At 38.5% G+C, this 14,991-nt stretch overlaps 1 protein-coding gene across 2 annotated transcripts in view; it reads right to left on the bottom strand.

The window, feature by feature from the left end:
* Nucleotides 1-14,991, bottom strand: part of B3GLCT (beta 3-glucosyltransferase) — a 122,134-nt gene that overhangs the window by 86,571 nt on the left and 20,572 nt on the right. For both annotated transcript variants that reach the window (XM_027835194.1, XM_027835193.1), the window contains exons 2-3: nt 13,045-13,094; nt 3,754-3,793 (exon numbers count right to left, since the gene is read on the bottom strand). In XM_027835194.1, coding sequence (XP_027690995.1) covers nt 3,754-3,793; nt 13,045-13,094 — 90 coding nt within the window. The remainder of the gene's footprint in view (nt 1-3,753; nt 3,794-13,044; nt 13,095-14,991) is intronic.

The following is a 14,991-nucleotide window of genomic DNA, read 5'->3' on the forward strand; positions in this document are numbered from 1 at the left end:
GGAACATTGGAACAGGTGCCATATAATCCCCAAACCAGCCATTCCAGGAATCTTTGGGATAACCTGAGGTATACTGCCGCTAAATAATAGTGGTATGTTGCTCCTATCTCCCTAAGCATTCAAAACTTTTCACAAAGATCTCTGTAATCCCTGAGATCTCCCAGAAGTCAAGTAGTCAGGATTAAGTATTATCTCCACGAAAACAGCAATATAAAAATGTGTCAGTACTTGGTGCTTAAGGATGAAATGCTGCATAAAGCACATCTAAAATAAGCCTGATGGTATTTGCCTGCCAAGTAAAATGCCTGGATAAGACAGGTCTACTTGCCTGGGAAGAGAAAAGTCCTTTGTGCTAGAAAGTGAGAGCTCAAAAATTAGTCACTAGGTCCCTGCTGGTTGAGATGGCTGCTCTGACTGGCAGATCAGAGAAATACAATTAGGCATTGTCATCCTTTAACCTGATAATGTAGAAATCAACCAACAATCAACCAAAATGTCATGATTGAACACTTATTGTGGGCCAGGCACCATGTCAGGGGCTATACAAATAGAGAAGTCCCTATCCTCAAGGAGTTTCCACTCTACAGTGATACAATGTTACTCCTAGACCTGGGGCGGGGGGGGGGGAGGGGGCTTTGTTACATCCTTTCAGGAGCTCGCTACCTGCCTTTCAACAATATACTCCTCTATACAGTAACTCCTCCATACACTTTCAACACATTCCTCCATACAGTAAAAGCTAGCTTTTGCTTTTCTCTCTCTTCCCTTCTATAACCTGAATAGGCTTTTCCATTCTTTCTTCTTACAGACTCATTGAAAAGAGAGGTGGGTACAAGAAGTCAGACTTGGTATAAGTGGATGCCAGCACCTGCCCACCCCAACTCAGTCTGACTGAGTACAATAATATTGCTTGGGATATAATTTTATTGAGCTGTCTTTTATTGTTCTGCAGTTCTACCAGCCAACTGCTCCATTTGCTGTTTTGCATATAAAATTCTCATCTAAATTCTAAACATTGCCCCCAAATGGTCTCAGATGAAAACCTAACAAAAATTTAATATGGGAAAATTCCATGTTGATAGTTATATGTAAATACATACAGGTTCTTTATTCAACTCAGCACCCATCTTATTGTCCACGATGATGCAAGGCACTTAATACAAAAGATGAAAGGCACTTAATACAAAGGTATACAAAGATAAGAAATTACCCACTCCCTGTTAAATCTACAATATAGATTTAAATTGTTTAGATATTATAGATTACATGGACATACATAATATGATGTCTAGACATTAAAATATATAAATCTACATGGGTGCTGTCTCTTTTTAATTTCTTTTTTTTTTTTAAGTTAGAACTGAAATGTTATCTCAAATCCATTGTCCCAAGTGTGCCAGCTTCCATTCAGCAAAGCCTGACCATCTTAGCAAACAGGACAGCCACCTTTTGTGATGAGATATGCTTTTGAACCTCAATTTTCTCCCCTGCAAGATGGTCATGCTACTATTTGTCCTATATCCATGACAGTTGTTTTCATCAAAGGAAATAACTCTGAAGTAGCAAATTGCTCTCTTTATACTCATGAGCTACTGTCTATATATTTGATACCACCATTTCTACAGGGTCAGCAGTGAAAGGCATCATCAGTAACAGGCAACTAGACTTGGACTCAGGGAAGACTTGGGTTCCAATCCCACCTCAGATACTTCCCAGCTGTGTGACCCTGGGCAAATTATTCAAATTCTCTCAACCTGAGTTTTCTCGTCAATAAAATAAGGATGCTAGCCTCATTTAGGCTAACCTAGACTTTTTAAGGTCCCTTCCAGTTCTAAATCTAGGCTCTTATGAATGCTACTGCTTTTGTTTTCCAAAGATTTTGTGTTTCCTTTCTTATGTACAGGGCTTGCAAGATAACTTCAGCATTGCTGACAACTACTTTTACAGACAACTTGCTGGAACCCAGTTACAGCCTCAGTGAAATTCATTAAGTGAAAGGGCTTATGGGTCATTTGAGTCTCCCTACAATTAAAAAAAAACTAATCATGGAATATTTGTTTTTCAAAAATAATTCAAATGTTGACACACTTTTCCTCTTCAGGTTGCACTCATGACCCTGCCAGACTTTATCCTCTCCCCTGTCCCAGAAGCCTCTTTACCCTGGACACACAGTCCAACCCTGGCCTTCATTCACATCTTTGAAGTATCCTCAGTCACTATGGCTTCTATCCTCCCAGAACCACCATTTTAAGGAAAAGGCCCAGGACAGCCATGCCTCTCCAGCCTATGCTCCTTACTTTGCCTTCCTCTACACTGGCCCTGGTAACTTCGTGACCAGCCACCTCCCTGACCCTTAGTATTTCAGCTGCCTTTCATGTGTCTCCCTTTTTATGTCTTTCCTCATTGGAATATAAGCTGTTTGAGAGCAGAGACTGTCTTTCTGTTTCTATTTTCATTCCCAGCATTTAGCACAGTGCTGCTGGGTGCATGGTGAAAAAAAAAAAAAATTTAATACATGCCTATCGACTTGACAGTACTCAAGGAAGAGTAATCATTGTTTCTGGATAATTATTGGAGAAAATAAAAGCCATAGCATTCCTCAATTTTATCCCATCACTTCTGATAGCAGTCCTCAGGTTTCACTTAAATAAGAGCCCTCATCATTTACACTCTTCGTTTATCTTCCAACCCTAAGTCCCTACTCAGTAGCTTCCCAAGGAACAGAACCAAGTAAGATAACTGTTATTTACTTCATCCTTTTTCCTGCACTCATAGGATTGTGGATCTAAAGCTGGAAGTGACCAGAGCAGAAGAGGTAATAGAGGCCACACTGTCCCAGAGGTAGACTCCCAATCCAGGGCCAGTGGTATTTCTACCATATCATGCAGCCTTTCTCAATTCATTCCATCGTATTTACTTTAAAAGTTACAACAACTCAAAACACAGCACCATGGTTTTTCCACCAGAAAAAGATACAAGAAGTATCTTGATGAGGAAAGCCATGGCATTCTAGAGAGGGGAAAAGGAAGACACAAAGAAGCATGTAAAAGAAACTGAACACCTAGACTAAAATAAATAATAAATAATAAATAAAATACATAATAAAAATAAATAAACAATAAATATAAAGTAAGTAATAAATAAAAATAAATATTAATAAAGTAAATAATAAAGATGATGCTTGGTCAAGAAAAGGAAATAGAACAGAAAAGAAGAAGGAAATGAAGAAAAAGAAAGAGAATCTTGAGGGAAAGGATCAAAACCCATTTTATAGCTTCATTGTAAAAACTTATAAGGAACAAAGATTTTAAAACCACCAAATTGTCACAGAAAGTCTTCTGGTGAAAAGTAAAGGTCTATTCATATCCACACGCTCACCTTTTACCCAAGTAGTGCAGTGCACAGAAGAGGGAGCATAATAAGGAGAGGAAAGGACTATACTGGGAGTGAGGAGAGAAAAGGGTTCCCATCCCAGGGCTGACACTGGGCAAGGCACTTCACCTCAGGTGACTTTTGAATGTGACTCTGTCATCCACTGTATCAGATAGTCTTCTGTTCCCTGTGTCTTTCCATCAGCTTCATTTTTGTCATTGATAAAAATGGGGCCAAGGAGTTAGCCTTGTGATAATATATCAAAAAATATTTACTCCACACATCAACAAGAAGAAAAGGAAACCCATGCTCTACTGGAAAATTGCAAGATTAAAACATTCAAGTATACAAATATAAACACAAACTTTTCCAGTTACTTACCTAAGTCATTTTTACTTGACGTTCTACTTTTCCCCAAATTCTGTGTTAAAGAAAAAAAGAAAAAAGTCTCATCACATGTGGAAAATATGGTAACACATGGAATAAACATATGCAATCAGACATCACAGCTCTTAGGAAAGGTACTTCTTCTGATCATGAATTTGAACAGGAGAGCTTGGCAATGTTTCCCTTTTCTCACTCACAAAAAAGATCCAGCCCAAAAATGAGATGGAAAGAGAATAGACTCATGAAGAAAAAAACTTAGAAAGATGATAGGATTCAGTGGTATATTTCTCATGACAATGAACTACTTTAATTTTTATATATTTTATCATCTTTGGGGGGCAACGTAATTAATTAAGGCACTCATAAAATAAAATGAAGATTCTTGTTTCATACTTTCTAATATTTTGCGAGTGATAAGGAATCACTAAGGGATCTTGTAGAAGTCATTCCTATTCAGAGAGAATCTGAGGTTCTTTATAACTCAGATTCTGAAAAATAACTTGCCTTCATCGTAAAATGATACGGCGAATGACATGATCTTCATCATCCCTTCGAGTCCTAAATTACATAATCCTAGTAGTTCAGTTTGGCTGCAATATAAAGTCTATGAGTGAGCCAGAGAACCTCAAATGCCAGGTTAAGAAATGTATATTTCAGAAGCAGCATGATAAAATCAGTCTCAACCTGCCATTTAGAAGCTGTATATATGACTGAGCAAATCACTTAACTTCACTGAGCCTTAGTTTCTTCATCTTTAAAATGGAGATAATAATATTACCTCACAGGTAACATTGGGATAATGTCCTAGCTCACAGAGTTGTTGTGAGGATTAAATGAAGTAATGTTTATAATGCATTAAGGTCTTATATGAATGCAAGCAAATATTGTTGTTTGCGAATAAAATACAAAATGTCAACCCTATTTGTGATTTCAATGGCATGAGGAATTTCCAGTGAGAAAAACTCCCTTTACTAATATAAATTGGCTCTGAAACTTATATTCTTGGAGACTTCATTGGGACACTGAGAGGTTAAATGCCTTGGTCAAAGTCATGGTAGCCAGTATGTATGAAAAGCAGCACTTCAACCTAGGTTTACCGGGGTGGCTAAGTGGCACAGTGGTTAGAGCCTTGCACCTAGAGTTAGGAAGATCTGACCTCAAACCCAGCCTCAGACACTTACTAGCTGTGTAACCCTGGGCAAGTCACTTAACCTCTGTCTGCCCCAGTTTCCTCATCTGTAAAATGGGGGTAATAACAGCACCTACTTCCCAGGGCTATAAGGATCAGATGAACTAATATTTGTAAAGTATTTAGCACAGTGCCTGGCACATTGTAAATGCTATACAAATATCAGCTATAATTATGTATAATTACAATTTATGATTATTTGTAATAATAATATAACTGTTATCATCTGAGTTCTGAGAACAGGTCTCTATTGATTATATGACATTGTGTTGGTAGTATATATAGTGGATTTTCTTTCTAATCTGCCTTTGCCACATCATCATCAGCATCATCATGATAGTAACAGCTAGCATTTATATGGCACTTTAAAGTATGCAAAGTATTTTACATATGTTGACTCATTTGATCCTCACAACTGGTGCTATTATACCCATTTTACAGAGAAGGAAACTGAGGCTAAATGACTTGCCCAAGGTTATTCAGCTAGTAAGTGTTTGAGACAGGATTCAAACTCAGGTCTTCCTAATTCCAAGTCTCAAGTTCTATCCACTGTTCTGAGTTCTATTGAGTGTGCCCCATAGCAGCTTACTTCCTCCAGCCTTATGCTGCCATATGTGGTAGTTGGACCTCCAGCAAATATTCCACTAAGGGTCCTTTTGTGTTCAATTTTCTTTACAGACTTCACCAAGACTACATTTATGGATCTTCCCTGACAAAAGTGGGATTTAGCTTGGCAAATGAATGATCATTTAGAGAAGAAAAACAAAGTTTAGTAATGAGGAAACAAACACCTCTATTAAACCTATTTTCTGAAATGACATCTTTGAGTGACTGAGGGTAGGGTTTGGTACAAGATAAATAATAGAATGCCCAGCCTATTGTATGGGGACTGAGACAGGAGTACGATTAGTTATTTTTAAAGCTAGACTATTGTGATAGGTTCCACAAAAGAAATTTAAAAATAACTTCTATGGAGGTTCCAATGAGGTGGTTCACATCAGTTTCAAGGGGAAGATATCAGAAAGAAAGCATTTGGGTAGGAACTTGAAGGATGAGCAGGACATTGACAGATGAGGATATAAGGGAAGGACATTTTAAGCAAAAGGAAAAGCATAAGAAAAAGCACTGAATGGAGAAATTGTAGGGGTGCTTAAGAATAAGAGGTGCATACAATGACAGAATGGGAAGAGACTTTAGACATTATCCAGCTCAACACCCTCATTTTACAGATGGGGAAACTGTGGCCCTGAGGCTAAATGGCTTGTCCAAGGCCACATAGCAAAATTATGGCAGAACCAAGACTAGAACCAGGACTCCTGATCCCCACACTGGTGGTACCCACTTCACTGTACCAAGTCTGACATACTTGGGGAACATGAACTAGTACTGTAAGACTATAGCACAGAATCAGGTGGTGGCAGAGAAGAATTCGTGTTTTAGGTACAAATTGGACTGGCAACCTCTGAAGTCACTTACAATTTTAAGATTCTCTTGACCGAGAGGAGAATTAGTAGGGGATAAAACTGCAAAGATAGTTTTGAGATTATATTGAAGAAGCCCTTGAATGTCAAACTCAGAGTTTTGACATTTTTCTATAAGCAATGGAGTGCTAATGAAATTAGGTAATAGAGCTAAAGGGTTAAACCTTAACTGGGCACTCACTATAACAAGGCAATAGTTTTTACCCTTCCTTAATTGGTTCTCTAGCCCACAGGCTAATCGAAAACTTCCTTTCTCAAACTTTCCACATCTCACCTTCCCACAACCCTCTCAGCTAAGGCTCTTCCTCTTATTAAGAAAATGGAAGCCATTAGCACTGAAATCCCTCTTTTTCTCTTCATCTCAAAAGCCTATGTCATCTTTGGCTCTCTCTTCATTTTCCTCCTGTCTCTGATGATGAGATGGCACATTCTTGGCATAATTCCAAATTGCTTTCCAGAATGCTAGTCTAATTCACAGCTGTCACATCACTGTTCCCTTTTTCCAACACCTTTCCAACACTGATCATTCCCCTCTTTCAGAATCTCTGCCCAATTGCTGAGTGTGAGGTGCAATGCCAGATGTGATGGCCTTTTCTCAATCTTCATCCTTTTTCACCTCTCTGCAGCATTTGATATCAGTGACCACCTTCTCTTCCTAGATACCTTCTTCTCTGGTTCTTCTCTTGCCTGACTGCTCCTTCTCAGTCTCCTTTGTCAGATCATCACCCATGTCCTGTCCACTAACTGCGTTTGCACTCCAAGACTCAGTCCTGGGCCTTCTCTCTTCTCTCTGCCCTCTTCCCTTGTGACCTCATTAACTCTTTTTTAAAAATTATTTACTTATTTATTTTTAGTTTACACCATTCACTTCCACAAGATTTTGAGTTCCATCTCATCCCTCCCCCAACCCTGAGATGACATGCATTCTGAATACCCCTTCCCCTAATCTGCCCTCCCTTCTATCTCTCCCTCCCTTCTCTTATCCCCTTCCCCTTCAATTTTCCTGTAGAGCAGGATAGATTTCTATACCCCATTTCCTATATATCTTATTTCCTAATTGCATGTGAAAACTATTTTTAACATTTGTTTTTAAAACTTTGGGTTCCAAATTTTCTCCCTTCCTCTCTCCCCATCCACCCTCATTGAGAAGGCAAGCATCTCGATATAGGTTGCAGATGTATAGTCATGCAAAACACTTCCACAGCAGTCATGTTGTGAAAAACTAACTCTATTTCCCTCCATCCTATCCCGCCCCCCCTTTATTCTATTCCCTCTTATGACCCCGTCCCTCCTCAGAAGTGTTTGCTTCTGATTACCCCTCCCCCAATCTGCCCTCCCCTCTGTCATCCCCCTGCTCTCTTGTCCCCTTCCCCCCACCTCATTAACTCTTATGGATTTAAGTACATCTCTGTGCAAATAAATCCCAGATTTAAGTAACCAACCTTAATCTCTCCTCAGCTCTAATCCTGTATCACCAACTATCTACCAACCATTTCAAACTATATGTCCAATAGACATCTCAGATTTAACACGTCCAAAGCCAAACTCATTTCCTCTCCCTTCCAATCCACCTTTCTTCAAAACGATTTCTTTCAAGGGCATCATCATCCTTCCAGTCTCCCCGATTCCCAAAATTCAGCATTATCTTCAGCTCCTCGATCTTCCTTACCCTACCTACCAGTTGTCAAGTCCTGTCATTTCTACCTTCACAATATAGCTCTCTCATCTGACATGGCCACAAACCTAGTTCAGGGCATCATCACCTCTGGCATCATCACCAGTCCTACACACCTGTCCCATAGATGCTAATGTGATTTGCCTTAAGTACAAGGCTGACTATGTCACTCCTCTATTCAATAAACTCCAGATGCTCCCAATTGCCTCTAGGATACAATAACGACTCCTATTTGGCTTTTAAAATCCTTCACAATGTAGGCCACGTGTACATTTTAAGACCCCATTCCTTCCTCTCCTACCCATACACTATGGTGTAGTCAAACTGATCTTGCTTTTCCTCGTATGTGGCTCTCCATTTCCCATTTGCCCATCTTGGCTCTGGCCATCCACCATGCTGAAATACATTCTTTTTCCTTCAAGACTCAGGTCAAAAACTACTAACCACATCTCTTTACCCTTACCTCCAACAAGTGCTAACACCATCCATCTTTAATCCCTCCATAAACTAGGATTCATTTTATATATACTTAAGCTAATAAGTATGTATGCTTATATATTTACATTTACATTTCTTTTATATATACTTATATATACAAGTATGTGTTGTATCCTCCAATAAAATATGTTATTTGAGGACAGGGGTTATTTAATTTTTGGTTTCGTTTAATGTATGCTTGGCAAACAACAGATACTTAATAAATGCTTGTTGATGTTTTTAGGGACTTTTCCTCATATCCAAAAAATGGGGATTATGGAATCATAGAATTTTAAAACAGAGAGGGACCTTAGAGATTATCTAACCTCATTTTACACTTAAGAAAACTGAGGTCCGTAGAAGTTGATGTCTGAGGCAATACAACTAATTAGTGACAGAGACAAGCCCAGACTCCCAGTCTCCTTACCACCAATTCAGTGTTTTTTCTACTATACCATAAAAACAACACCTGTCCAACCTACCTAGCAGAAATATTGGTGATAATACATGATAGTAGATGTGAAACTACTTTGAAAATAAATTGAAAGTGATATATGAGTATAGGGCATCTCACCATCATAAAGTTGAAAGGGAAGACATGTCTATGACTGTTTCTAGACTACATAGCTTAGACATAGCATAGTTATCAGGAGATTGGATATTTAAGCCAAATTTAAATGAACTTTGCACCAAATACAACTAAATACAAAAGAAAAACTCATCAGTTTAAAAAAAACCTAAATTTTTTTGAAGTGCTAGAACTCAAAATTTTTAAAGGCTTAGTCCATATTGTCCTTCCTCTCTCCCTGTCCATATTTTAATGGATGGATGAATTGGGCAAAATGGAATGGAATCAAAGTGAACCCAAGTATTTTCCTCCCCAAAGAGAAAATTAGACTAAACAAATAAATTGACAGAACATTAAAAATTCAGTCTCTGGCTTTCTCAGGAAAAGATACAGTTCTTCCTAAGAAGAAACACATGACTTGTTTTATTATCTCAGCTGCAGTTATGTTTCTCATCTCGACTATTAATATCAATCACAAATGTAGGCACTGTCAGGTTTTTGTAGGTCAGTCATAATGTAGTTCAACTTCACACAGGGTATATTATTAATGTAACTATACTGCACATGGTTCCTTCTCCTGGTGGGAAAAGCACAATTCCATTAGACAGGTTTTGGAGTTCGAGGTTTTTTGTGTTAAGAGATGGTAGATATGGTCATTTGGAACATCAAAGTCCACACGTATCCCTGTAATATCTAGTTTGGAAATTCATCAAAAGATAACATTATTTATCAAAATCATCAAGCATTTTATCTGAATGCTGTTTGAGAAGGGAAGTAGATGAACCTGACTCTTCTCCTCAGTCATTAACACTAGAATAAAAGTGAGGGTTTGAACAAGCAAATTATGCAGGATGCTTGCATCTAACACTCCAGATAAACAGTCATTGGTTTGCCACTACAAAAACAAAACAAGTCCATGAGATCTGAATTCTCTCTGTTGCCTTAATTGCTTGGCTTTGATAGAGGGCTCAGGGCATGCATCCCATATTATAACCTCAAGAAAATTTAACCAGCATTTACCACTGTGATGTCAAGTTAGCAGAGTGGGTTGTGGACATGGGATGAAGAACTGGGGGATCAGAAGAGGTGATGCAGAGCCACAAGTGTGGAGTGAAGGAAAAGTATAGGCTCATAGGCATAGCTGGGAATCAGGAACCAGCCAACCACCTGGAGTAAAGGTTCACTTAAGTACTAATGGGAAATAGGCCAGGAATCCACATACTCAAGCAGTTTGAAGGACCTGGTAAATGCTAAAAGGTCAATATAAGCAATAGATTGGGAATCTGGAGAGGCAATAGGAGCATCAGGTCACCTCAGGCAAGGTGTCACGGACTGCAAGTGTATCACACAACCTGCTTTCTTCTATCAGAAAGAAAAGGTTTTTGCCATTTGTTGTTCAGTCTTTTTTCAGTCATGTCCAACTCTTCATGACCCCATTTGGGGTTTTCTTGGCAGAGATACTGGAGTGGTTTGCCATTTCCTTCTCCAGTTCATTTTACAGATGAGGAAACTGAGGCAAACAAGTTGAAATGACTTGCCCAGGGTCACACAGCTAGTGTCTAAGGCCACATTTGAATTCCACTGTGCCACCTGACTGCCTCTCCTTAAAGGCCCACTGTTTGAATGAACAATACTTTTAGAATGAATTGAATATCTTTGGATGAAAGATGCTATGAAAATATAGGAAAACATTACATATTAAAAGTGGAAGAAAATATAATGTCCTGATTCAAAATTAAAGATCACCTGAAACCCACCAGTGAACATATGTGGAACTAATCTCTAAATTCATTTAATAAAATTTTAATTCCCTGATATTGAACTATAGGTAGCATTTTTAAATCCATAACAAATACGCCTCATTATTACTAAAGTAATTTGAAGACTGCTTTTAATTATAGCAGTGCAGAATTTCTTGGGAGATTCATACTCTATTCAGTTTGAAAGGGATATGACACTGGGGTTACTAAGAAACATTCCATTAAAAATTCTTTTATATAGCCAAGAATCAGTCAGCTGTAGTAGTGTACTCCTATAATTGCTGCTGGTGGTGGAGGCAGAGGCTTGAATTTGGAAATCCTGAGCTGCATGAGGCTAATACTGAGTGGGCACTAGCACTGAGACCAGGAGCAATATGGTGAGTTCCAGAGAGGGGCACAGTAGATAGAGTGCTAGACCTGGAGTCAGGAAGACTCATCTTCCTGAGTTCAAATCTGACTTCAGACACTTAGCTGTGTGACCCTGGGCAAGTCACTTTACCCATTTTGCCTCAGTTTCCTCTTCTGTAAAATGAGCTGGAGAAGGAAACTGCAAACCACTCCAATTATCTTTGCCAAGAAAACCTCAAATGGGGTCACTAAGAGTGGGACACAACTGAAAAATGACTGAGCAACAACAGGGAGCAAAGGACCTCTAAGCTGCTTAAGGAAAAGCAAATGGCCCAAACAGGAACGACTGAATAGGTTAAAGCTTCCATGTAGATAAGTAAGAAATTGGGCCCACAAGTGGCTGCTGCACTTCCAGCCTGGGAGAGATAAGGAGAACTAGTCTTGAAAAAGAAAAAAATACCAATTATGTTTTAATTAATGACAAAGCAAACCATGTGTTAAATGCCATTTCTTTTCCATTAGGTACTAAACTGATACATCACAATGCCCTCATGTGAAAATTATTAGCAAAGTAAGATTTTTAAACAGTGATCAAAAGGGCAAATTAATAAAATCAAAGCAATTTAATCAATAAAAGAGTGCAATCACATCTTCTTGGGTTTGATTTGGTTTTTACACATGTTTCTGTATAGTCTAAGGTGTTCTATTTCTAACCTAGCAGGACCTAACGTAATAACTCTGAGACTTTCTGCAGCTCTTCCCTGCCTGAAACATACCCTAACACTGCCATCTTCAAAATGGCAGCCACTAAAGACTTGCAAAGCCCCTGTGATGTAGTAGCACCTATATTTTATAGGCTGAAAAAAATTAAATGAGAAAGTAGTAACACCTATATTTTATAGGCTGAAAAAAATTAAATGAGAGAGTAGGATAAGCTTATGGGTTTTTTAAACATAGTATCAAAATTAATATCAAATTCCTGAAATTCCTGGGTATGTGGAATCAACTATTTTTTATAATGAATTTCATACTTGTACATGTTCTTCTATTATGGAAAGAAACATTTTAAGAGAAGCATATCTATAGACATTGAGAGTGCTGCCATGGGTTCAAATTCAACAAATATTTTGTTGTTCAGTCGTTTCAGTTATGTCTGACTCTTCATGACCCCGTTTAGGGTTTTCTTGGCAAAGATACTGGAGTGGTTTGCTATTTCCTTCTCCAGCTCAATTTATAGAAGAGGAAACTGAGGCAAACAGAGTGAAGTGACTTGCCCAGGGTCACACAGCTATTTAGTGTCTGAGGCTGGATTTGAATTCAGGAAGATGAGTCTTCTGGACTCCAGGCTTGGCACTCTAGACACCGAAACACCGAGCTACCTTCAACGAACATTTACTAAGCACATATTCTACAATGCTTTATGCTAGTTAATCTATATAGATAAAAGACTATCCATTATTTTTTTTAAATAAATGGAACATTTACTAAGAGGCAAATAGATGAAGTGTGCTAAAGGAGAAGGATTATTGACTTGAATTCAGGTCCTGCATATGGCACCAAAACCTTGGACAAGCCCTTTCATATTTCTAAGCCTCAGTTTTCTCATCTTTAAAATGAAGCACTTGAACTTGAGATGATCCCAAATGATCCATCCATGTCTAACATTCTCTGACTTCATAAGTTTTCTAATCTCCTTTTCACATTAGTCTAAGAAAAAAAGCATCCTCATCTTCTGTTCTATGAAGAATTTCAGACAAAGAGAAGATTTTCACAAATAGAATTAGTACCTGTGAATTCTTGGCATCTTTCTTTACATCTTCAGCAGCCACGGCAGAAGCTAGGGAGAAAAAAAAAACCATTCATATTTCTTCATTAAAATTAGCAATTAAAATAATTTTCATATTCATCAGAATTAAGCTTAAAAACTGAATCACCAATATTATTTACTGTGACATACCCTTATTCTCTCTGTTTTTTGGGTTGTTTAAAAAATAAAACAAAACAGTGGGCAATTTGACATTTAAATAGCTGCTTTGCTGCAGACAGGCACTTCTGTTTTCCTTTATCTCTGAAACTAAAATTATTCATTGATGTGAAGCCAACACACCTTGGCTCCTAAGCAAAAATAAAATAATATTTTTAAAATCCTGCATACACGCACACACACACACACACACACACACACACACACCCCAAGCAAGTCTACCACTAAATTTACATAATAGAATATAGCATATACCTATTTAAGCTATTAAAGCTGCACTAAAACTTTTGAGATACCCTATACATCCACACTCAAAACAATCACACTAAATACTCCCATGTAATAAACCTTTATTTCAACACCTTCTTAATTGAACAAGAATTCTTCACACTGCAGATACAATAATATTCAAGCTTTCACAGACCGTGCCAGAACATGGCATTCAATAGTACTCAACCTGGAGCAAGCTTTCAGTTTTCTGGAACAGTGGGGTTAGCAGGGCAGTCCAGTTACAGCTAACAGACAAGGAGAGGATAGTTAAGATGCCCTTAGCAGAGTGATGCCAGGGCCAAAGGAAGGGAATGAATTAAAAATTATTCCTCATTTAGAATGATGAAATAGTTTGAGTCAGAGCCCATAAATATATCGAGATGCCCCTAGAGAAACATCTAGGCTCTGCATTAAAGAGAATCAGGATGAAGACATTCAACTTATGCAAAATGCTTTGGGGAAAAAAAGGAAGCCAAATGAGGATTCAAACAAAGAGTTAGGCAGGTAAATGGAACAAGTAACACCTTTTCCCAGAAGGACTGCGGGTGATTTGCATAGTTCTGCCTTATCCTGCTAGAAAGTAAGCATTTCTACAGGGTCACAGCAACTGAACAGATCACAGTGGCTGGGTTAGTCCTACTCGAAAGCAAACCTTTTCTTCCATCCCTCTCACGTCCTTTCTGTTCCCCTTTTCCTCCTACTGCCCAATTCCGCTCCTGCCGACACCTCCCTACTCCACTCTGATGTGTACTAATCGACTTGTGTCCGGTTGGATATTTACCACATCACATTTCGGTGTGACAGAATAATCAGATAAAACCATCATTCATACTGAGATACAGTAAATTATTAACTGAGTGATAGGAATTTATCAAGCACCTATTCTGGTGATGGACAACAGGGTCTGAGAATACAAAGAAAAAAATGAGTTCCTGCCCTTTAGAAGCTTATATCCAATTGGGAGAGACAGCACGTACCTATTATATGTATACAAGCATACACAAAACCAAAACACAAGGTGTTGTTGTTTTGTTTTTATTCCTCCTTAGTTTTGGAAGAGGATGAGTGACAACACCAGTGATGTCTTGACTTGCTCGTGAATTAGATTTAAGTGAGGCAGTGCTGAGCAAAGTCGTCAGCCTCACTACCTCTTCCTGAGTCATTTTGAAAGGGAGGGCACCAGCACTTGGTAGGGGGTTGTCAAGGAAAGGTTTCACATAGAAGATGGTGCTTGAGCTGAAACCTACAAGAAAACAGAATCTTGAAGGCAGAGAGGGGATTGATGAGGAAGGAGGGCACTCCAGGCACGGGGACTAGCAGTGTAAAAGCATTAGATGGAAGATGGAGTTATCAGAAAAACAAGAAGAGAGCCAGTGTGACTGGACGGTTGAGACTTGAAAGAAGAATGCTGTATACAATAATGAGCCTGGAGAGGTAGACTGAGGTCATGTTGTGAGGGACTTTTTAAAAAACAGAGGAA

This window comes from Vombatus ursinus, unplaced genomic scaffold, assembly GCF_900497805.2.
Source record: "Vombatus ursinus unplaced genomic scaffold, bare-nosed wombat genome assembly UNPS02014813.1, whole genome shotgun sequence".
Lineage (NCBI taxonomy): Eukaryota > Metazoa > Chordata > Mammalia > Diprotodontia > Vombatidae > Vombatus > Vombatus ursinus.